The 24,073-nt window shown below is 45.5% G+C and overlaps 3 protein-coding genes and 1 non-coding gene across 5 annotated transcripts; 1 reads left to right on the forward strand and 3 right to left on the reverse strand.

Annotated features, from left to right (window-relative positions):
• The first annotated feature begins 3,744 nt into the window (after positions 1–3,744).
• On the forward strand, positions 3,745–3,829 carry TRNAY-GUA (transfer RNA tyrosine (anticodon GUA)). Its single transcript is given in 2 exon segments — positions 3,745–3,781; positions 3,794–3,829. It is a non-coding gene; the product is annotated as a tRNA-Tyr (tRNA).
• Positions 3,830–4,193: 364 nt separating this feature from the next.
• LOC133911787 (uncharacterized) lies at positions 4,194–7,683 on the reverse strand. The gene is made up of 5 exons (XM_062354190.1): positions 7,532–7,683; positions 7,098–7,420; positions 5,861–7,010; positions 5,600–5,746; positions 4,194–4,838 (listed from the first exon to the last, which is right to left on the reverse strand). Exons 2-5 carry the CDS (start codon positions 7,152–7,154, stop codon positions 4,342–4,344), a joined length of 1,851 nt encoding a protein of 616 aa, XP_062210174.1. The 5' UTR covers positions 7,155–7,420; positions 7,532–7,683; the 3' UTR covers positions 4,194–4,341.
• Positions 7,684–11,166: 3,483 nt separating this feature from the next.
• On the reverse strand, positions 11,167–16,138 carry LOC133911788 (ubiquitin carboxyl-terminal hydrolase 4-like). Its single transcript, XM_062354191.1, has 6 exons — positions 15,785–16,138; positions 15,230–15,346; positions 13,644–13,742; positions 12,671–12,856; positions 12,382–12,563; positions 11,167–11,908 (listed from the first exon to the last, which is right to left on the reverse strand). The coding sequence occupies exons 1-6, from the start codon at positions 16,109–16,111 to the stop codon at positions 11,509–11,511; spliced, it is 1,311 nt and encodes a 436-aa protein (XP_062210175.1). The 5' UTR covers positions 16,112–16,138; the 3' UTR covers positions 11,167–11,508.
• Positions 16,139–19,186: 3,048 nt separating this feature from the next.
• LOC133911789 (uncharacterized) lies at positions 19,187–23,539 on the reverse strand. Of its 2 annotated transcripts, none has more exons than XM_062354193.1 (8): positions 23,062–23,539; positions 22,818–22,958; positions 21,744–21,971; positions 20,711–20,918; positions 20,356–20,492; positions 20,079–20,159; positions 19,909–19,975; positions 19,187–19,823 (listed from the first exon to the last, which is right to left on the reverse strand). In XM_062354193.1, exons 1-8 carry the CDS (start codon positions 23,325–23,327, stop codon positions 19,503–19,505), a joined length of 1,449 nt encoding a protein of 482 aa, XP_062210177.1. In that variant the 5' UTR covers positions 23,328–23,539; the 3' UTR covers positions 19,187–19,502. The 2 variants fall into 2 exon arrangements, with proteins under 2 accessions (XP_062210177.1, XP_062210178.1); XM_062354194.1 differs by having other exon boundaries at positions 21,744–21,966; positions 23,062–23,535.
• Positions 23,540–24,073: the final 534 nt, after the last annotated feature.

Genomic DNA, 24,073 nt, shown 5'->3' on the forward strand with positions numbered 1-24,073 from the left:
CACCATAGTCCCAGGACTAGTGTCCGCACCAAACATCCACATGTTACAAGCTCTCGCAGTGTGATCCTAGCAGTATTTAAGTTGGTGTTTTACAGCTTGAGTTGGTGCGTTTGGTTCAATAGATAGAGCCACTTGGGAGATGGTCGGATGGGGCGGATCGGAATCATTCTTCAATTATGCGGGATGAGTCCGTCCCAAAAAAATGAGCGAACGAAACCATCTATCTTTTTCCTCCGCTTGTTGCTGTCGCTCGCTGCGCTCGGCATGGTGCTCGATGCTCGTGAGGTCGAGATGCCCTTCCACCACTGCCTCCGCTGGACCTGCCCGCTCCACGCGCTCGCCCAGACCCGACCACCGCTCGTGGCCTTTGGCCCAACACTAAAGGGAGATGTAGCAGGTTTCAGAAAATAGATCACAACATAAGGAGATGCCTAATGAATGCTACTGGCAAGAAAAGAAACATCCTTGAGGGAGCTATAGAGGTACAATAAATTGCATTTGTCATATATGATCCAGTACAATAACTTGCATCTCTCACCATAATTTGAATTGCAGGTTCAGGAGTGTAGCAGACCACTGAAAGAGGTACAGGAAGGCAAAGGGGACTTCACAGCCAGAAGTTGAACTGCCTTCACATAGCAGCATGACAACAAGATCGAATGGGAGAAAGGCAACAATGAAATATCTTCAAATTCCAGCCAGTTTCAGTTAGGGTTCTTTAGCAACTCAGTTAGGGTTCTTTTGTCGGTTGAACTTGTAATATAAGAAGTATATGCTTGTGCAACTCAGTTGAATCAGGTAGTTATTGTCCTGTACTATATGCAGTCATCCCCTGTAATATATGTTCAGCTCAGTTTCAATGAGTTTCAGTCACTTCCTATCAGTTTCAGTCGGAGATGATCAAATGGGCCACTCGGGCCGGCCCGGCTACTATAACAGGTCGTGCCGTGCTGGCCCGCGTGCCTCCCCCTCGGCCCACGGCATGGCCCGTCGGTCACCGTGCTGTGCCGGGCCAGCCTGACGAGCACGACAAGCACGGGCGGCCCAACGGCACATGGGCGGCCCGTCGGCACAGTCGGCCCGATAAAACAAAAAATAGCTATAAAATTAAAATATATATAGTAAATAGATAAAAATATGATAAAAATAGGAAATAGAAAATAGCCGAGCCCATACGCACTGGGCCGGATCGTGCCTGGCTGGGCCGTGCCTACAATGTCGTGCCTCGGACCGACCCAGTAGGAACGGCCCATTTGGACACCTTTAGTTTCAGTTTCACTTCCTGTTAGTTTCAGTCAAAATGCAATGCACAATGTACTACATAACACTATCACCAACATAGATTTCCATTCAACATTACATTGTTCTAGGCCATCACATGAATACAATTCTGGAACACAAACATGATCATCCCAGTCATACAATTCTAGACACTACTACTGAAGTGACATAACCACACCCAACAACAGCAATAAGACCAACATTGTCCAGATCTTCCCATTCCCTTTCTTCTTCAGTTTTGCACGCACTGCTTGGAGTTCTTCATCTTAATCCCTACTTGTTCTTCCTTTGCTCGCAATTCTGCACTGTGCCCACCTTCCTTCTTGGCTTTTAGGATGGTATTGTAAAAAAATGCATTCTCTACCTTCAGTTCCTACACCGAGTCATGTAGATCCACAAGCAATTGCCTCATAAATGGGCTTGGCTCCAAATCATGCCAATGCTAGTACCCACACCCTCCAGTCTAACAAAATCACAGAAATCAAACAAAAAATAATCGATTTGGACCTAATCCAACAAACGGGGACTTCTTACCCGGCGATTTACGCAAGTCAAATACCTTCTTCCTAGGTTTGAATCACTCTAAACTATCCACATCGCCGCCTTCCTTGAACACGTACACCACACGGGTGGCTTGTAGCCCAACGGCTTGTGCCGGTAAGGAACCGGTGACTTGACCACTCTGAAGGCACGTCACCCGCTGCTCATAAACGAACCCCACGGCCATGACGTCTCCGAACTCCTCTCCTCCATGCCCGACAACGGCCAAATCCCTAAGCCGCAGAGGAACCCTAGCTTAACGTCGGCGGCTAAATCCCCAACCACAGCCAAATCCCTAACCCACGCAAGGGCAGGGGCTGGGGGGTTTTGTGGACCGATTCGAGCCCTCCACGTTGGCATGCTAATCTGGACATGAGGGTGAAAACCACCTTCCACGTCGGCTAAACTGGATAATCAAGGAGAAGATTAAATAAACGGTTTAAAGTTTGGAGGCTATCTGGATAACCGACATAGTTTAGAGTAGTAGTTTGGATTTATTCTTTTTTTTTTTTTGCGTGACTGACATGTAATGTGGGCTGGTACATCTCATCTGGTAACCCTTTTTACGCGTGTTGAAACTGAGACTTGACAGATTTGCATGATCTACTCCAAGAATTCTCTTTGGTTTATCTCTTAGTATCAAAACTTCAGTATAGGAACATTTCTACCAAATGAGTCTCGACAACAAGACTGGCCTTGTAGAATTAGTTTGGCGCAGTTTCAAGGGTACTTGCTTATTTTGTTATTAGTAGTTTAGCAGCGGATGCAAAGATGAACCCATCATCATCCGGAATAAATGATAGGAACCACAGCAGGAGTACCAAAAGAGCGAATGAGTCTGCTAGTGATGTTAGGTTGTCTGAATTTGCTCTAGTCTAGTCTGTACATACGAACTATTATTTTAGTCTAGTTCTATGAATACAAATATATGACTTCAGTCTAGCCTGTGAGTGAAGCTCACTTTGCAGCCTAACCTGGCGGATACATCCTTATACACCCGCTCATGCAGATGGGTACACTTATCAGTATCACAAAATGATCTTTATGTGAGTAGTCAATTACAATCTCAACTCTTACATCTGCTCATGCTATATCAGATTCGGTCAACCAAATAAAAACTCAGCTCAATCTATTATTATAAATACAATTAATCAAATATTATTCTTTTCAATAAATATAACCATACACAATCTACTTGCACTCGACCTATATATATATAATATAGCCCTACAAAACATCATACGTGAAGCAAACACACTCATAATGATTCTTTGAGCCTTTGTTAACGAAGCCTCGTTTCTTTTTAATCTGATCCCAGCTACAGAACCAAGCCCAGCAGCACGCTGGAATGCTATGATTCAGCCATGTTGCTGGCATTAAGGTGCGGCCGTGGACAATACGCAGCCACTGTGGTTAACTTTTGGCACAATGCTAGCTATCAGGTTGGCGTGCGCGTGCAGCGTGGACATGTACACAATATGCGTGCGCCCACGGGCCGTGGCCTCGTGCCGTGAAGCAGCCGTCATGCGCGCGCGCGCGCGCTGGAGCCGTGGAGCGCAGTGCGGGGGTGGCTGCAAAATGCAATGCAGTTAACAGCGCGCCGCGCGGGTGGATCTTGGTGACGGTGAGCCCGTGCGTCGGTGTGGCCTGCAGAACCGCCGAGCCAGCATGAAGCATATGCACAAGTACCGGCGGGGCGGCAAGGGTTTGGCGACTTCTTCCGCGGGACAGCGCATGCATGCATGCACATGTTGCCTTGCGTTCTTGCCGTTTTCGCGCGGCTTCGAGCTGGCAGTTGGGCATTGCCCATGGGGATTGCATTGGGCAAACCATGCCTGGGCGCTTGATCTGTTCGTTCTCATTACTGTGGCCACTCTTTTTATGTATTTGCTAATAAACTTTTATCATCATGTTAATCACAAACCGACCTTAGCTCAGTTGGCAGAGCGGAGGACTGTAGTTGTTGCAGGTGATCCTTAGGTCGCTGGTTCGAATCCGGCAGGTCGGATTTTTTTGTATTTCAGGAATTTCAGCTATGTTCAACTAAGTTAATCTCCCCAATGTATTTCAGGAATTTTCTGGACTACATAGTTTTTGATCTCTCTTTTGCTTGCCGCTCAGTTCATGAGGTCAACTGGTGTGTTTTTTCTTTGTCTCGGCCTTGAGAAAACAAGACTGTCAAACACTCAAACGGTACCGATTGTTCCATGTGAAAGCATACAATCATAAAATTGTAACCTCCCCCCTCCCCCTCTTTCTTTTTTTAATCAGGTACTGCATCCGTGTTTTTGAGACGTAGGAGTACTAGAAAGTAGAAAGATGAATTAGCCACCGATAGCTAGCACTAGATGCTTACGACAAGATTCAAGAAATGCTTCAAATGCACCTCTTTGCAAGTTTCTTTCCATCAAATTTCATCCAGTAATGCCCATTATTTATCTCACAGCATGGCAGTTTAAACACATGGCGTTGTTTTCCCTCCAGTTCAACACCTTCCCGTGTCAATATGACACAGTTGCCTCACCTCCTTGCAAGGCTCGAGCTCTGGGGCCTGGTCTTGGACCTGCTCCTGCTGCCCCTGCGGCTGCTGCTCCCGTCTCTGCCCCGGCTCTTCACCGACGACCCGGGGCTCTGGCTCACCCGCCGCGACACCCGCCTGCGGGAGCCCCACCCGCTGTTCCCCAGCGCCGCCTGGGCGACGCTGTCCTTGGCCACCTCCCGCGCGCGCTGCGGCTTCACGGGCTGCTTGTTCAGGTACTCTAGCCGCGGGAGGAGACCCGACACGGCCTTTCGGAGCGTGTCGTCGCCGAAGTTGGCCTGCACCGGGTTGCCGAGCAGGTTGAGCGCCCTCAGGGAGCTGTAGTTGGCCACGAGCTGGCCCAGGGACTTGGCCGTGGTGATCTTGTTGAAGCTCAGGTCCAGGACGGCGAGCTTCAGCAGGCGGTGGAGGCCCTCGACGTCGCTGATCTTGTTCCCGGCGAGGTAGAACTCCCTGATCGCCGTGCAGCTTGACAGACCTGGACGTAGGAAGCAAAACGCACGTTAATTGGTCTGTTGTTTCGATTCACGTAGGTTGTCGAACATTGGTAACTGTGGGAATCTGCTAATCTAGCATGCATGCACGTATGCAGAATTCAGACAGGTTAGGTGAAAGGACTGAGAGGGCAGCTCCAAACGGCTGCCGGACAGAGCTGAGCCAGAGGTCATGCACGTATGTTTCTGGGAATGATCAAAGTTGGGATGGACAGATCCACCGGATTCCCATGGTCTGAACAAGTATGCTACCAAACAGGTAATAACAGCATACATGAGACGCGCCGACGCGGTCACGAGGATGCATGAAAGGCTGATAAGTAGATTGTGTGGTGTCTGGTGTCTACATCAGATATCTGGTGCATGTGGCGTCCTATTCCTATCTGGCGTAAGCACGTTACTGGTTACCAGACGCAGCGTACGAACACTTGAAGCTGTTCAGTCACAGACTCACAATGAGCTAAAATCGCAGGGTCCTTTCCCCATCATGTCTCGCAGGACCCTAAGCCTGCAGATTGGACCATCCTACTTTTTAGCACGAGCGAGGATCTGACAACAATCTAAATGCCAGCGATACAGGGTGTCATATGTGCATTGAACAAGATTCGTGCGACGCAAATAACTCCAAGGCACCTTATTTTCACTTGACATGTACTGCAGAAATGCAAAATAACTGGTAATGATCTTTTTTTTTGCGAAAGAAAAAACTGGTAATGATCATGGTGTAATGCCAGGGCATGCGTACCATGTCCGATCCGTGAGATCCGGTTGTAGCTGAGGTCGAGCACGCGGAGCCTCGTCAGTTCCCGTAGCCCCTCGATGCTGGCAATCTTGTTCCTCGACAGATCGAGCGAGTGCAGGCCTTTGGGCAACGATCCAGGGGAGATGTGAACTGCGACGCCAAACAATTCTAAATTAGCCAAGCAACAAAAGAAATTTACTTCTGTTAGTTACAATGTAAACATGTTACGCGAGTAGATTTTTTGACTTTGCAATGAGGAGTTACCAATGAAGTTGCCAGACAGATTGACTGCCCGGAGGCTGGAGAACGCTGCGATCATAGGGACGACTTTGAGCCCCATGCTGGAGATGTGCGCCACGGACGACAGCTTGTTGAGCGTTTGTATGATGCTGCCGGCCTGGACGGACTCCTCCGCCAAGCGCCGCTTCTCTCGGCCTTGGTTCTTGCGCGCCGTCGACGACTCCACGATCTCAGAGCATTGCGGGCGAGCCGCGCCGTCGTCGTGCTCCGTGACATCCTCGTGGACGGCGTGGAAGGAGACGTTCCCGAGGCTGTTCACCCACGCGCTGATACGGTCAAGCGACGAGGCCTCGGCGGAGAACGCGACCCACTGGTTCGGGATCGGCTCCTCGTCCACTGCGACCTCCTTGTTCTTGGCATCCGCGGTGGCCGCGGTGACTGCGTCCAGCGTGTCCGACGTGTAACCGTCGTCATGGTAGGGCGCACCGTCTGTGCCTGCCGATGGCAACGTTGGCATGGTCGCGCTCGCGCCCGCCCGGTGAAGGTTGCGGTGGCTCCACAGGAACAGCCGCCACCACAGCTTCCGGCTCCGGGACGGGAGCACCTGTCTGGACGACCGCTTCTTCAGCATGACGCGGTCAGCGGAGCATGACGTCTTCACGGACGCCGTCGGGCTCGCGTCCGGCTCGCCGCTGGGGGTAGTCAACCTTCCGGAAGGCAAGGTCTTTAGGTCGTCATAGGAGCGTGACTTCGCCGGCAGATCGAACCCTTTCGGGACAGACCTCGCCGTCTCGATGTTGGAGCACGAGCGCATCAGCTTTGGTGAAGCGATCGGCGCCATGCGGCCAACGCTGGAGGACTCACCAGCGTCCGGTTCGGCGCTCTTAGCATTCTTGTTGGTGTCATCACTGTTGTAACCTGACGAGTCGGCGCCGGCGACGAGGTCGGCGTCATATGAGTCCCTCTTAATTGAGGCCATGTCGTCGTTCTCGTCACGGCCATGGCGTGCCAACTCGGCGGCTGCATGAACCACAACCTTGGTGACGCATGCTGGGGCGTTACCACCGCCTTTGCTGACGTCGACAGTGTCCGCCATGCCCATGAACTCCACCGGCTTCACTTTCGGACAGTCGTTGCCATTAGTCTTCTTGCCGTAAGCGACCTTGCTCCTAACCTGCCATTGATGGCCAAGTTCAAATTCATTAACGAAGAACCCCACCAAAATTCAGCAGAGAAAGCTGAGTATGCCTCTGCCACCAACCTTTGATGTCTTCCTCTTGCCGCCGAGCAGACCAGAGAAGCAGCTGATCTTGGCCATCCCGGACAGTCACACGGCAGGCAATTCTTTGACACCTCAACGAACTTACGAAAACGTTGCCGAGAGAGTAGGCACGAGGAACAGGTGTCGCAGTTACTTAGCCGTTGTCTATGGGAGAGCCCGTCCGGAGGAGAAAACTGGAGACAGAAACGGTGCCTGCTCCCTCCTGTGGCCGCGCGTTGGTTGATGCGCCAGCCGGCGGCGAGGCGGGGGCGGGGCAGGCCAGAGTGATCGGAGAGCAGGGGAAGCCGACGTGGCCTGTAGCTCTGCACGCAGCAAGAAGATCGACCAGAGGTTCAGAGCCCAAAGGGGAGGAGAGCAATTCCATTATTAGCATGATGGAACCAAAATAACAGAGGTGAGATCGAGACCACTACCTTCAGATGCAACAGTGGCGGCGCTCAGGAGGGGTGGGAAACAGAGGAAGCGCCGGGCGGGGGTAGAAATACAGGGAGGGGAGCTCGGAAGAGCGGTGGGAGCCGGGCGCACCACGCTGGTCGATGCGGGAAACGACGCGCCTGACGCACGGGAGCTGCCGACGTCACCACCCCCGTCCCACTTGACACAACCTTGTACTGTTCGATTCGAAGTGGTTCCGGCTTTGACTCTTGCTACCTCGGGTCGGTTGCATACGTGACAGTGCGTTTTCTATTTTCTTGTTTGACTTTTGTGAGATAGGTTTTCCTTTTACGAGAATAGATTAGGAGATAGATTTTCCTCTTACGAGAATAGAATGGCAAATAAGAACCGGTGGGAACGCAAGCCTGAACCTTCCAGATCCGTTCCGAAATCGATCTATCGCCTTGGCTTGGGCCAGGCTGCCAGCTGCGGGACGTGACGGCGAGGGCCACATATCACGACGGGCGCGGCGGCATGCGGCGTACGTGCCGCTTCGCGCTCCCAGGCCATGTCGTACCCGGCCGTCGCGCGGTCGAAGGGCCCGTCTCCCACCGGCGGCGGCGTGCGACGCGACACGCGCATCCTCCAGCTCCCGCTCGTGTCGCGTCCAACTATTCGCCAAGATGACGTTCCTAATCTTTTTGACGGCCATCCTTTTTCGCTGGGTTGTTGATTGTCCCCTGATCTTTCTGGATTCTGTAGGTTTCTTGTGAGGTCGCGAGCTGCGACTTTTTCTGTCGAGTTTGGCGCGGTATTGATGCCGGATCGCCCCTGTCGAGCTCCTTTCTTCAAAGTTCAAGGTCGCAACGTATCAGTAATACCTAGTATAAAAAAAATGGATGGCTCACAACCGTTGTTACTGTGTTTAGTATCACAAAAGCATCTTCCTGGAATGGAAGAATCCTGCAAACTATCTCGTGCTCCGCCACAAGGCCCACGGCCAAGAGGCCGACCATCTTTCAGCATCTTTAGAGCGTGTCTAGAACAAGAACGTTGTCGCGATCTCGCGGCCTTCTGCACATTTTCCCACAATGGCAGTTGGCTATTCACCCAGCCTGCCACTGCGTTTCAGACCACTGCACCGTTCTTTTCTTCTACATCTGCGTGATCAGCTCGCCCTCTACATAAAAGCAGAACAAAGCTTCTGCTCTGCAGGGGAAAAGCTTTCACAAGTAGCAACTCAAGGGCTCTTTCACGGAATTTCTCCTCGAGTGACAGCGTCATTCCGCTACGTCGCTTCGGATGCCTGGCCGGATCCGTCAGCTCTCCCTGTCACACCACGGAGTCAAAGAGATGTCCGGCCATTCTTTACGTCTCGTGCCGCTGCCACCGTTGAACGATGAGCAGTTGAGCACCCACGTATTGAGCCCTCGTAATCTGCGTGCACCTTTTCCGCATCGAGCTTCGACGTGCAAGAACACGTCCTGCTGACCATGCGTAGCCGAGAGCCACAAAGTATGACCGCACGAGTCGTGATCGAGGGTCAAGACCTATTTCTAAACTTTTTTGTTCCTCAACTGACAGGATATTGCAGAATCCTTCTTTATCGCCAGGAAGAAAACGGTGCCGATATAATAATCGGGGCGAGTCGTGGAGTCGTGTCAGTATTAAACGCTGGTCTCAAACAAACGCTATGTGCAGAGTCTGGCTGACACCAGGGAATGAACAGACGTCAGTTGCTACCGTCGGCTTTAGATAGGAGGTAGAACTTGTGTTTCATGTACTGGATTTTCCTGATTCAGAGGTTAGACTGGTGGACGATATTTCAATCTACAATCGGTTAAGTGGATCATGATGGAATTTACGGTCACACGTGCACCTTCCATGAGCATCATTGGTTGAAAAAAGATAGGCACGCAAAGGTCTTTGAATCTTAGTCGATCGATAGCTACTGATGCCTGGAATAATTTGCTCGCGGAAACCGTACCCCACACGAGTAATTTGTCACCTTAACCTCAACCTGTCCAATTCGGTTGCATTCCATAATGAGATGTCAACCTGTTTGGTTCCGTAATCTTAGTCGATCGATAGATAACTTTTTGATGCATGTCAATCCTTCGGGTTGGATGTCACCGGTCCAAAAGCTTCGGCCGAAACCATTTTACCTGGCCAGTTGTCACTGCTCCTTTTCTGACAGGGAAATCGCTGCAAGCTAAGCTGATTGAGCAAACAACTAGAGTAACTTGTTGTTACCAACTGACGGGCTTCCTGGTCTATCATGCACAACTCCCTACTGCCCTGGCCGAGCACAAAAAATGACGCGATGAGCGCAGCCTCTAACGTAGCTTCCGTAGTTTGGCACCATCCCGTCCCAGCGCTTGCAGGGTCCGCCTTGTTTTGGAGCAGAAAGAGGGGCCGTCGGTGTCGCCGTTTGGAACTCCAATGCGATTCGGGCACCACGTTTTCCTCTCCCCGAGTCCTGCGGCGACCAACTGCGGCCGGCCGGCACCACGCGGGAATGTGAGACCGTAAGACGACGCCAGAGCCGCCGCCGCCACTTCCGTCGGTCGAACCAGGGACCCGGGGTCCTGAACAAGTTATCATTTCGAAGGCACGCGCGGGACGGCTGCATGGGGCGGACCTGGGAGCGCTTATCTGCCGGCTGCTACGTGCGTACGTTCGTGCTCCGTCACTCGGGCATGGAGCTGATTGATTGATGAATTGACAATCGAGGCAGCTTCTCCCGTGCGCAGGGCACAAAACTCGCCCGAGTGTCGTCACCGGTTTGTCGTTGTAAACGGCGCCCCGGTTTTACACGCTGCTGGTTACTGTCACGGCCGGTGTGACCGGGGAGAGCCTGACCCGTTTTGCAGCCGCATTGACGCTAACCTCGTCGCCAGATGCAGTTCACTGCCCGAAAACTGCTTGTCAGCACTGGAATACTCTGGCTCTCTTTTGTGCTGTCGCTGTGGCGAATTATTGGTTCGAGTTTGGCACGCTGGGTGCGCCTGGGATTGAATTGTAGGCCTTTGGATAAGTTTTTTTTCTCACTAGTTTGTATCTGCAGGAAGAACAGTTTGTCCACATCGACACTAATGTTACAAATCCCTTAGTGATTCGCCTATCAAGTGATTCCGCAGGGGATTGATTGCCCAATGTAAAACTAGCTTGATGCCTCACCTGGACTTTACGCTACCCAGTTATCCCTCTCTTGGAACAGGCTGGCATCATGTTGTCTAACAGACTTAACATTACTCTCTATGTTCGTAAATGTATGACATTCTCCAATATGCAACTTTGACCATAACTTTTTATATGAAAATGGTAATTTTTTTTAATAAAATTACTATATTATGAAAGAAAATTGCACTACAAATCGAATGACATTATGTCCATATGGTCAATTCAAATAGTTTTTCTTCAAGGTCAGTTAGAGATCTTTAACTACACGCTTTCTAGGGCATCATACATTTACGAGCGGAGGTTAATTTTTCAGCTCATTTCATGTCAGTTCTCAAATAGGCGCAATGTCTTTTGCACCAAAGGAGCAGCATACAAAGAAAGAAAGCTGCAAAGTGTGCACGAATGTACAACCTTCAGCTGCAGGAAAGAGAAGTAGTTAGTTGAGGACCCCATGAAGACCAGCAAAAAGTTTTTTATCTTCCGAACAAAATTTTTAGCCGAAGCCAAAGGGCTTCCAAGATAGCATATATCTTTACATGACAAAGGTTTTCAACAAACATTATTCTGGGTTTCATACAATCTGTACGCATAAACCAGATAAAAGAAAAATAAATAGGAACAAGAAACTAGTGGACCTCTACAGCTATAGCATACAGAGCCCCTCCAGAAAACTTGTTTTGTTGCCAAACACTGATTCTACCATAACATCTGAAGCTGAATGGTCTCACATTCAGCTTATTCTAGTTTTACTGAACCTTCTATATTGTCAGGAGAAGGAAGTGTGGGGAGGAAAGGAAAATTGTATAACTAATCACATGGTATGAGAGGGGCATCAACTTTTTTCAGCAAGGCTTTCATATAAGAGTATGTAGCCATTATCAGTGTTACCACTTAACTCTTGTGCCGAGCCGAAGAATGCCTGTACCATGGACTCGTCAGTCATCTCAACATTCTCGTCATCGAAGAACAACCAATGATTGTGGCTCTTAACCAAGCTAATATAGTGGCCATGATTTGGTCCACTTCCAACATGCACAACCACGGCAAAAAGGGAGTATTCCAAGTCTGAGTTGTCAACAGTGTTGAGGAGTTTAAGCTCTAGAGGGAAAACCACTCGGTATGACAGCTTTTTGTAGCGCCCAAGCTCCTCAATGTACTTGAAACGCTTGAGATGAATTACCAGGATGTTTGGTGGTTTCTTTATCTTCATTCTTTTCTGTGCTTCCTGTAAACTGAAGTGAAGCCATTACAGTCCAGGAATATAGAGACCATATATATGTGTGTGTGTGTGTGTGTGTGTGTGTGTGTGTGTGTGTGTGTGTGTGTGTGTGCAAAAGTTATTTAGAAATTTCGGAATATAAATATCACAGCAAATATGACAGAAAAAGAAAATGGAAATGTCTCCTAACAGGTCATAGCAGACAACTTTTGCCAAGTCGCTGGAGAAGCTCTACACGCTACGCTATTGGATTATTTATCAGTAGATTTAAACACGTAACAACAACAACAACAACAGTAGATTTAAACACGCAACAAGGGAATAAAACTAGCAGTATATACAGCTAAATCAACCACAAGCCTCCAATGCTATTCTGCAAAATCATACTACTGAGCATTGTTGCCATGTTACTGAATGCAAGCAGGAGGAAATATGGGATACTACACGGGAAAGCTATGGGCAATCAAAGGGATGGGAATAACATACCTGCAACATTTGTCGCAGAAGAACTTATCCTCAGCATTCAAAGTCTCTGTTGAGCTGAAGTTCTTAAGACAACTCGTGAGCGAATTATTCTGTTCAATGTCCAGGCTCAGGTCAAAAAATGTTTCATCTCTATCAGTCACAGTTTCACATCTCAGACATTTTGTTTCATTAGTCAATATTCCCTACAAAAATAAAAGAGTAATAGGCTCATCTCCAAGACTGTAGTAAGAGCATAAACTGGCGTGAGCACACGTGCCACACACACAAAAACATGTGGATAGAAACTCACCTGGAAGCATTTATGGACCCATGTGGCAGCTAGTTCTTTGTGACTACCATCGGCTTGACCATTAATAGGGCCATTTGAATTCTTTTGCAACGAAAGATTTTGAAGAGAGTCTCTCACAGCCTTTTGTTCTTTCTCTAGAATGTCAACTAGCTCATTCAGCAGAAAATTCAGAAATTCGTGAGCATCCTGTAAAATATAATATTGTTGAGTTCATGGTCTATCCACAAAAGTCACACTACGATGATAAAGAAAACCATATAAATGGTATGATCTTGTAAGTGTTCTAAAATTTTGATTGCAACAATGAACTGCAAATCCATTTGCATGTTTTAAAATGCTCAAACATATTCCCATATCTCATCAGCCCAGGAGTCTCAGCTTCTCATTGGCAACTAGCCAAAAGCCCAAAATTGAAATGTACAATGCCAATCCGTGACTAGCTCTAAAGTATTAAGAAGTTACCATAAATAGCATCAAGTGTGAAACCATCTCTAAGTACTATCATGCAAATGTCACAAAGTTACACATGGGCCATTCGGTATGATTTGGACGGATAGGATGCATAGAGATTTGAGGTAGTAGGAGGGATCCATGGGCAAAATTTTAATCATTGTGGCCCTCAAGTTCCTTTAAATCCAGTCCATTCTGAATGTGTCCAAGAACCATATTGCAAGTTTGTAGATAGCACCCAGAGATCGGTTTGCTACACATACACCCCTGCTTATTGAACACTTACCAACCCAAAGTAAACAGCCTGTTGCAAGTAATTGAATAACCTTGAAAACAGTGCTACAATGGAAAAAGAAAGTACACCTGGACAAAATCCACAACAGCAAATCATGCGGAAAACCTGCCTAGGGCCTACTAGCCTAACCCATAGAGCGAGAGCACAAGTTTTATGAGATGATTAAGATGATCTAGTGTGACCATATACTTGCTCAAAAGTCAAACTACGATTCACTAAATGTATTACCTGATGCATATAGCTGCGGAAAATCTCATTCTGCTTCTTCAATCGTTGTATAAAACGTTTAGGTGCAATAACCCCTGTTTTCTTCTTCTGATTAGTTATCTGTATAGACAAAGGAAAAGAGTAATTATCTTGTCTCAATAGATCATCCTTTCTTCTTCACTGTATTCCAACAGTCACTTGTATCAAATTATAGCATCTCACACAAGTAATATGCCTCCAGGTAAAAGGAATTTCCCAAACACATTGGTAGTCAGATTTCAGACTTAAAGAAAGTGAAAAAAGTAAAACAACTGTAATGTAATTGACTACCACCTATATATCCTCTCACTAAAAGAGGTTAACACAAATCTATCCATGAATATCCAGTGATCAAGCAAGGCAACAATGAATCCTGTCCTTGTCCCATGTAACAACATTACTCCTAAAACCATGTCTAGGTTTGCTCAGTTACACATACTTCTGTCCGTTCGGAAGATTAGAGAGAGATAGAGAATTGATCATAGTGTCTTGACTGATGGGGAAAGCGTGGAAAAAGAAAGGGATTCATCAGCTATGGACTCTGACTGGTATCGGTATTGAACAGAGGGGGACTGTTCTCAAAGCATCCCATGGTGCTCTCCAGGGGGGGGAGGGGGATCTCAGGCTGTTTGGAAGGTCTGTTCCTCTGTCCAAATCATTTACTTTGACAGAAGAACCATTCCAAGGGGTTACCAACAGGTGGTATATCGCTCAAGGGACATACATAGTATACTATAGGTCTCTAACGAAAAACTGTGTCAAACCAGAGCTCTTAGCATGCTCCTCTAATCTCTTGGAAGGTAAGAGATGAAAAGAAATCTTGACTGTACATTGTTGAGGACTACTTCTAGCAGACAGTGTTAACCGGCAACCACCGCTTCCTATGCGCTACTCAGAAGGAAAGCACACAGTATAAAGTAATTTCATCCTGCATTTCTGTACCAACAATCTTCACAACGTAAAGCCACGCTTTTAATCTTACTTCTCTGATAAGGTCCAAAATAATTGCTCACAATGCATGTTTTGAACTGGGAAGTATTCTATTAAAAATTTATTTCATACAAAAATGGTGCATCCTAATTTCCACGATTATTATTTCCTTTTAAACTAAACATTCTCTATCAATAAGAAATTAATGCTGAATTAGTAGTCATTGGTGACCTATTACTTATCATATTGCTTGAACCCTAACAGTTAAACCAAGCTTGATCGATGACCCATATTGAAGTTGTTGTACCTTAGAAAAAATTCCATCAAATTAACCAGCAACATTCTTGGAGATAATACCATGTTATTCAGATACATGTGATAAGCTACCAATTTAGATACAGTATGTTCCGATTGTGATTTCTAGTTGAGAACCGAATTACAACTTAAACAATCAATAGTACTGTAGGTAAAGGAACTCTGTCAAATTAACCAGCAACGTTCTTGGAGATAGTCTCACGGCATTCAAGATACACACGGTTAATATTCAATATGTTTATCTGTGATTTCTACACATTACAGTATATGCTAAAAGCTGAGGACGGAATAACAACTGCAACAATCAATAGCTGCAGTAGTACCTGAGAGAACAGATCAGCCAAGCAGGTTAGCATGTTCTCTTCACCATCTCCGGTGCTTTTATTGTTTGCATAGTACTCCAGTAATTGATCACGGAAAGGAACACAGAAGTAAAGTGCCTGAAAAAGAAAACAGTTGAATCACACATTATGAGGAGAATACGCTATCTCCTTCTCAAAATGTTTCTGATCAAAAGATCCCCATCCGAAGCAACACTCTAATCTCCTACATCTGAAGCAAAGAGCTCACTGTGATGTTATATACGCATGTCAGCACAGAGACCATGGGTTCCCCCAATCCCCCATTTCAGACCAAATATGCAGTCTTCCAATTCAGATACTCATTATGAATCATATTACAAAATCAAAACAGGAACAATATTATTACTCGACAATCATAAAAAATTCCCCACGCAAAAATCTGGCGCAAACCCGCGATCTTCTACGCAAGCATCACACGAGCGCAATCACCGCGACGCGATCTCGCAAAAATCGCATCGCTCCTCACGCCTTCGAGGGGGGCTACGGTACGAGCGGAAAAACAAGGCTCCGGCGTACCTGCAGGACGCTGTTGCAGTAGCAAGTGTTGCCGAAGTTCTCGAGGCCGAAGTAGCGCTCGCCCTCGGGGAACTGCTCGCCCAGCGCCTTCTCCAGCCTCGAGCTCGCCGCGCCCATCACCGCCCCCGCCCAACTCCCATTGCCCGCCGGCCCACCGCGACGGCTCGGCGCGATCGGCGCGATCGCTATTTTTGGCTCGAGCGGTGCGAGACAGGGAATTGTACTGGCACAGTGAAACTGTTGGGATCGGAGGTCGGAGGAAAGGAGGGGGAATATCGCAAGGAAGAAATGGTTTTTGGCCTCTGTCCAACCGACCTTTTTCGTCATATCTGAATCTTAATTCGACGGTCTAGAAGATCAGTCACGCAGATAACCCAGCTGCTATCCTTCCAGCACCTTAAAGTTATTAAATTTTCAATCGATTTTTCGTGATTTATGTCACGGTCGCTTGCAGCAAGTTATCTTACTCACCAGCGAGGGTGAACAGTGGCGCAGCAGCTACCAGATTAGGTTGCGGTAAGTGTAGATTCGATTATGGTCGGAATTAAAGACGATGAAGGAGGTCGACACGAAGGGTAGGATTCGTATAAAAATATGGATCTTTCTGTTTATACAGGAGTATTTTATATACAATAGCATCATAAGTAGGACGCACACTAACAAAAAAAAATTATTACGTTTTTACAGTAACGAGAGACTAATTTACGAATAAATTGGTAAAAATTAAACCGACTAGTAACATCTGAAAAGCTCAATCTGACACTACGGAATGAATCATCATCAGCAAATCGCGAAGCAACCTCTCTCGTGGCCAGCTGACATCATGCAAGGCAACCAAGCTGCTTGTCCACCGCTCAGTAGTCAGTACCATGTCCACTGAAATTACAAAAGCCACCGCGTATATGGGCTTGGAAGTTGGATGACCTCGTAACATGCATGCATATCTATCTCATGTGTACGTATATATATCTCTCATACTTTGCTTTCCCCTTCTAACTCATCCAACTCTCAAATCGATATGCCATGCCGGTCGCAAGCAACTAGGGCCAGACCTATACATCAGGAGCGAAGAACACTTTTCTCCCAGCCCCATATTTTATCTCCGGCTGACGAGAGCTCGGATATAGGTACACACGTACGTATATACTTGGAAAGGGCTATCTACAGCTGGAGGGCACACGTGCATGCGTGCATCCCTGGCTTGGTTTGCAATGGACGTGAATGATCCATGCAAGCTTTAATTAATTTGCTTCCTTTTTTCCCTTTGTTTTATTTAACACTTGATCCACTAATCGACTTCATTAGCGACTCAATTAGCCATTGGATCAACCCACAGCCGAGTTAATTACTAAATAAATTAGCATATCCTTCACTCGGCTAATTACTCATATAGCAACTGAATAAACCTAACCATGCCAGTTAATTGACTGTCCAAACATATGCTTGTTCCCTAACCTTGATTATCCCGCCAAATAATGTTTGAATATGCATGCTTCCAAACCATAACATGCCAAATTTGGTTGTCAACAGTAGGCTTCTCGAAGATGATGGAGGGCGGCGGTGGCGGATTCGGTTAGGCATTAAATATAATGAAGTAGAGCAGCACGAGGGGTAGGCTTGTCCAACATGACAGGACAACAGTAGCGGATCTGGTCATGCCAGGCACTAAAGATAATGAAGGAGAGCGTCATAAAGGGTTTAAGTAGGGGTGCAAATTAATTAACCTAAAGTACCCATTGATCTTCTTGAATTCAACCAATAAAACTAGTTTTATTTAAAAAAATCTCAATTTTAAAAAATAGTATTATTGGTTAAACTAAAGATGATTAGTAGGTACTCTTAGATTAATTAAATGGCACCTCTAGATTTAAGTTTGTCAAGGATGATGGAGGATTGGAGAAAGTAGTGGTTGGGATGTAAGAAGAAAGGACACACAACATTGATACTGCCCTCTATGTCGGCAACCACATATGGCAGTGGTGGTGGTTGGAAGAGATCTGAAATATGGATTAGGGTTTAGTATAAGATATATCAAAAGTGAGATAGGTGGTTGCATCTTGATCTAATAGTGGAGAAAAGTACTAAATTTCATACAACTAATTAATAGATGTTCACTGAGCGAGAAGTATGGGATTAGAGTTCTCCACTATTTTGAAGTGTTTGACTGCAAGTAGCAATTGCACATGTGTTTCATACATGTAGAATCAATCTAAAATATAGTAATATATAGAAAGAAAATATTAGACGTCTATACATGAATGATAAATAATAAGAGATTAAATGTGTTTTTAAATGTATGTAAGATAAATATTAGACGTCTAGATGGAAGACAATTAATGTAAGATTAAATGTATTTTTGAAAGAAACGGAAAGAATTTTTGCACGATGACCGTTTAATCAATTCAAATAACGGTGGAGATTATTCAGTTCTACTATAACTCGTATATATTATAGTATAGATAATTAAATAGAATTGAATGGATACTTCTGTCCAAGTTGAACCAGAGCATAGCTAAAACTTATGCGCCTGCAGTCGCACTATCCCACGCCCGTACTTCCCTTGACCATGTGCCTTCCCCTCCCCTACTCATTTCTTCTCCTCATCTCAAGTTTTCTCCTGAAACTCATGCTTACCTAGGTGTAAAAAAACGATAATAAACATTGAAAATTGCTAGTATCATTTCCGGAGCCACATTTTTTTTTCTCTCGGAAACGATAAAGCCGGAACAAAAACTAAATTGAAACTGTCGAAATATCAAAAACAGTAAATCAAATTTGAAACACTAAACCGTAGAACCACAGGTCCGTTCCTTAGCTTGGAGCATTCAACTAAGCATGACTATAAACTAGGTACCATAAAAATTCGCTCAAACTACGCAACTTACAATACGTTCAACGTAACATCATTTTTCAATAAAACCGCACAGGTATATATGATTACACATGGGCTCAGTGGGTTGGCTGATTAGCACGTGGGCCCTTGCAATTCAAAATTTTGACGGAAAAATGAAAAAAAATCCATGTAAATCTGGTATACCTACGATTTGATCGAAAGTATGCCCTCCCATTTCTATTATCGTTTCCTATGATTTCCACTTCAATCTTCCTATTTCCCATTTTCTACGGAAACAATCACCAGTCGGTCGGGAACTTCCATCACCATTTTCACCCCTATGCTCACTCATGGCAGCACTAGGCGTCTCCTCTCCTCGCCTGCTTCTCCCTCCGCCTCTGACCAATTCTGACCCTACCCTTTCCTATCTTTTGGTTGCAGGTTTGGTCAACATCCTAAACAGCCTGTTTCGATATGGTAATAATCCATGGAGTAATCCTGCGACTTTGGGCCTAGCCTCAGCCTTTCTAAAGCCTAAACTGTGGTAAGCGCTGAGCTCCATCTCCAAGTTCTTCGACCTCTGAAACAGCCGAGTCCATACATTCATTTTAACGGCTAAAACTTTTAATGATTTCAAGATCATTAAGTTACACACGTCGAGATCATTAAGTTACAATACATATTCAAATGACCAGGACATTGTTCCGACAAATCAATTGAATTAATCTGTGCTTTGCTGTACCCACTAAATCCCACTTGTTGCGAGTAGACTCTTGTACAAGGCTCACTGTAAGCTAGAAATCCTCTAATGCCTCTACTATCACACTAGGATCACATGACCATACAAAAACATGTAATGAACTCTACAGACCACCAGCATGCCACTCAACATTTCTTGGCTTCATTGTCTGGTTGATAATTCTTACCCTCATTGTCGGGTGGAGGCGGCACACCAAATACCCAGTCGAGCACATTCAGGTACTTAGACCGGAAAACCTCTCTTTCCTGCGCATAGCAGTGCATAATGATCGAGGTAGCCATACTGAAGACCACTACATCGGCTCGCTTTATCTGAAGTATTGGAGGGCAGAGTCCTGCATCGGTCATGCATGTGAAAAAGCTCTCGATAGCTCTGGCAAGGCAGTACAGGGATATCTCAATTCTCCTGCTCTTTTTCTCGATCAACAATGCGAGGCCTGTTGGAAACTGTTGTATGGAAACAGTTTAGTATCATAAAGCTGCAGGATTAGGAAAATATGCTGAATTTATGTGCCAAAAAATTTATGTGTACCGTGCCAAGTACAACAAGAGGGGTATTGCAACTCTCGAAGATTCTAAAAAGCAGGCAGGTCCAAGCCCTGAAATAGAGAAGGGTACAACATGAATTGTCATCCCAAGAAAGGGTGACGACACATCTGGATGCTTACCATAAGAGTCGAAATAGAAAATTTGCGAACTCACCATGCAGATGCACAATATACTGAGAGGAACAGGCTAGATCTCATTGTTCCTAGAAGACTCTTCCCTAGAATGGTGTAAGGCCTGCATGTTGTGAGGGAAGCAAAACAGTTTATAGCACTTGTTGATTCTTACATGAGACACGATTGTCCTTGGCACACCAAGCTCAGTTAATGAAGGGTACACATGGTGTTTGGAAGCAGAAAATGTTTGTTTTCCAAATATTAGAATCCAAACATGTCATGATGTCAATGTACTTGCATTATAGTAAACGGTATACCTTTTCATGAGGTCCTGCCGATGAACCACAAGCGCAGGAACTAAGTAGACTGGAACATAAACTGGAAGTGCTCTTCCATACGCTTGTAACAAGAAAGAAATAAAATGTCCTGTACATGACTGATTACCATGCACAATCTGACACAGAAAATTTAAGGTTAAAAGAAGGAATGGAAATTACTAAATAAGTGAAAATAGATTAGTTAGCAATAGTTATGTTATAATGAAACGTTATGCACAAAACAGATTCTGTGGATTGGATGCTTGATGGGCCAAATTTCAGAGTATAACATGCATTATGATCAATGATTCAATCACATGGAAAAACAGGATAGAAACAGATATTTAATACTTACTGAGCAAGGCACGTTCATGTTTGGATCTAACTTTAGGTCAACACCAACAGATTTGTAGTACTTCTCGATACCCGCTAAGTTTGTGAAAGCAGTGTGGTTGACTATTTCCTTCATACCTTGCAGAATAACGAGATCCTTTCCACCATGCTTGTTTAGAAATGATTTATATGATGATGGCAAACTGTCCTGTTTTAGAATGTAAGCAGACCTGCATAAGAAATAATAAAGACAAACAATTACTATTTTCAAATGCTACTGAATATGTTCCATGAAATACCTACATATGCACTACTGACCAATAAATTGAGCATAATGCATCTATGTAGATGATATAACAAAATCGATAACTTATAGGTTGCACCCTTGGCAAAATGATACAAGATCATGATGAACTTGCAGGTCGGTGATCATTAACAAGGGAAATTCCCCTGCAACTCTAAAATATTCCCACATTCTTGAATTTATTTTGTAGTCTCAACAATGCACTGTATCAACCAATGCTCAATTTTTTTAGGCCCAGCAAAGCAATTTGAGTGGTTTTACTGTTTTTCTTCTTTAAAAAAAAAATATGCATTCTTTTTTACACATTTTCTCAGATATGCTACTTCGACCATGACAAGAGAAACAATTTTCTATGCATGCCGCATGGTATACTAGTTTCAAGCTTCACATGTACAATGATATGCTCATCAGCTCCAAACAACTCCATTCACTGCACATCTTTTTAAGTATATTAACAATAACTTGTACTTCCTCCGATCCCAAATACGAGTCCATTTAGGTTTGTACTATATTCATCATGAAAAATACATTCATAATATATAACTTTTTCTATTTGAAATGATATATTTTTATAGATATTATTAGTCAAAGTGACATTGGAGACCGTGTCGATGTCCTAATGGACTTATATTTGGGATCGGAGGGAGTAACTTTTAAGCAATCCCTATAGAGATACAGTAGTCACACTCACACATTTATGTATACAACTACTACAGCCTAAAAATGTAGTGGATATTGAGAAGGAACTTACAAAATTTGTGCAGATGAGAGGCACATAAGAAAAATATCACCATGTGACCAAGTCAAAGGTTTGCAAATCTTTCCAAATCTTTTGCTCTTTATTCCACAGCGGGATGCAAGTACAGCAGCACGCATGAGAATGTATATAGCCAAGCTAGTATGCTGAGTTCCCGGTCCTGTCAGGAGCATAGAAGGACCAGCAATCAACCCAGCTAATAATGACCTCCACCTTGCTGTTCTGAAGCAACAAGAGTACTCAGTTATACTTTATCCAACAGTAAGGATATGGTGCTTCACAAACATAGCATGGAGGTTGTAATGAAACAACAAATGCGAAATGGTACAACAGTGATTGCCATATAGTGGCTTTCAGCAGAAAACCAATGAAAGATCGTTTCAACATCAAAACATCACAGATTACTAGCATCAACAAGTCACAATTCTAGACTACTGAACTTCTTACCGCACAAAGATCTTTGAATGTGATTGACAGAAATCTACAAAAGTATCTCACAATATCTTTCTCTAGTTCAATAAATGTTCATAAATCCTCGCTAGACGCAACCATGCTATATAATACACTAGTCTAATCAAAATTTGCATCCTCTCTCCTTAAGGAACAAAAATTGTTTCCACGCTAAGAACTGCAATTGTAGAAGTGAAACAAGTTATCACAAAAGTCATCAATCTTGCAGGCAATTCACAGTACCAAGAAAGAAATAACAATGTACATCACAATCAACCTAATTCTCATCTAAGTACCATCTCTTGCCTCTCCCACAAATATTAACTGAAAGCACTAATGAAAGCTATACTGCTCATCACATCACCCATAGTAATTCCCACTAACTAGACTTAGAATTCTTGCATACAAGATCCAAGCTAGTAGCCTCGTACTATCTTCACATCAGATCAACCAAAGCCAGTTCCGAGTATTTGCTCAAATCATCGCAGGGGCACCTTATGAACTCTGCTACGAGTAAATACAGCTCACAACCGGCCCCTTCATCAAAGCTCGCATCTTCGTTTGCCCCAAACAAGTAGAGGAGGAACTATTTCAACTGCGATGTGTCAGAGAACCGACCTCTTACGTCCCCAGACAGCGGCGATGCACTCATCGACGGAGACGAAGCTGCCGGCAAATGTCCCCAAGAACATGCCGTACCTCAACGTCTCCTTCACCGCCAGCACCACCGCCTCCACGTTCGTCATCGCTCCCGCCTTCCTGCACGAACCAGTACACCATGCCACAACAATTGTAAAGCCGTAACGCCCAGAACCCCCACCAAAGCATCCAACTTTTGCGCGCAAAGGTGGGCGAGAGAGACCTCAATCTGGGGGAGCGGCGGCTGCGGAGGCGGACGAGGACGGAGAAGAGCGCGAGGCCGCCCTTCAGCCCGGCGCCGATAGCGAAGCCCTTCGCCGCCGCCTCCACGCACCGCCGGAGCCACCGTACCTCGTCATCCCCGTCGGCGAGCACCGGCGGGGCGGCCGGGAGGTAGTAACCGTAACCGGCGGCCGAGGCCTTCTCCGGCGGGGCGGCGCAGTTGCCGTTCGCCGTGCATTGGAGATCCTCCGGCGCAGCGGGGGCCATGAGTTCACCGGAGATGGGGGAGGCCGGGGATCCCCACCAGTGGAGAATCGGAAGCTCCCTGAGGCCAATCGGCGCGGCGTGCGTTAATGAGGTAGATGCTGCCGTTAACCAGCCATGTTCCTTCTTGCCTTGGGGACTCCGAAGCGGACGTTTACGTCTCTGTAGACTGTAGACAAGTCTGACAGTCCACAGTTTTATGCGTGCCAGAAAGAAATTTCTGCTCATCTGTCAAAAATCGATCGTGCGATACCTATTTAAAATCATTGTGACTTTACAGATATCATCGATGATAGATTTGTAGTTTCAGAAACAAGAGGTGAATTTGAAATTGGAAAAAAAATCATGGAATGCCACCGAGGAGATAGTAGTCTGCGAATACGAAGGTCCAGTATGACATAAGATCATGTACTGTAACTATGTGACTTCGAATTTCTGCTACCATGACTTGTCTGTATTATTAGCATTAAACGAGAGAAGTGTCCTCCTGTCGCGGAATAAATGTAGTTTGAAGAGTGCTTTTATGCTCCAGCCCATGAGTTCAGTTACTAGTCCTTTTAGAGTGCTTAAACATTTGTACGAAACTCCTACGGATTTGTCCATGTAACAATATCAATATGCTCGATATGTGGTGGTGTGATTATTTTTTACAAGTATATCATGCCACAACTCAACCTGAAGAAGAATTTGCAGGATAACATTCTCTTCGACATCTTGGACATCCTATTGCCATCGCAGTTCGGTTATTT

This window comes from Phragmites australis, chromosome 3, assembly GCF_958298935.1.
Source record: "Phragmites australis chromosome 3, lpPhrAust1.1, whole genome shotgun sequence".
Taxonomy (NCBI): Eukaryota; Viridiplantae; Streptophyta; class Magnoliopsida; order Poales; family Poaceae; genus Phragmites; species Phragmites australis.

Bases quoted from the DNA above. Each gene is read 5' to 3' on its own strand.
- LOC133911787 (XM_062354190.1), bottom strand. From the start codon at position 7,154: ATGGCCAAGATCAGCTGCTTCTCTGGTCTGCTCGGCGGCAAGAGGAAG. The intron at 5,747-5,860 runs GTAACTCCTCAT...TTGGCGTCGCAG, and splicing joins TCTGTCTGGCAACTTCATTG to TTCACATCTCCCCTGGATCG. The intron at 4,839-5,599 runs GTACGCATGCCC...TCCTACGTCCAG, and splicing joins GATCTCACGGATCGGACATG to GTCTGTCAAGCTGCACGGCG.
- LOC133911788 (XM_062354191.1), bottom strand. From the start codon at position 16,111: ATGACGAAAAAGGTCGGTTGGACAGAGGCCAAAAACCATTTCTTCCTT. The intron at 12,857-13,643 runs GTAATACATTTA...TATATTTTACAG, and splicing joins TCCGCAGCTATATGCATCAG to GATGCTCACGAATTTCTGAA. The intron at 11,909-12,381 runs GTATGTTATTCC...GCTTCACTTCAG, and splicing joins TTCTGCGACAAATGTTGCAG to TTTACAGGAAGCACAGAAAA.
- LOC133911789 (XM_062354193.1), bottom strand. From the start codon at position 23,327: ATGGCCCCCGCTGCGCCGGAGGATCTCCAATGCACGGCGAACGGCAAC. The intron at 21,972-22,817 runs GTCGGTTCTCTG...TTGTTGCTTCAG, and splicing joins GCTGTCTGGGGACGTAAGAG to AACAGCAAGGTGGAGGTCAT. The intron at 19,824-19,908 runs GTACACATAAAT...TCCATACAACAG, and splicing joins CTCTTGTTGTACTTGGCACG to TTTCCAACAGGCCTCGCATT.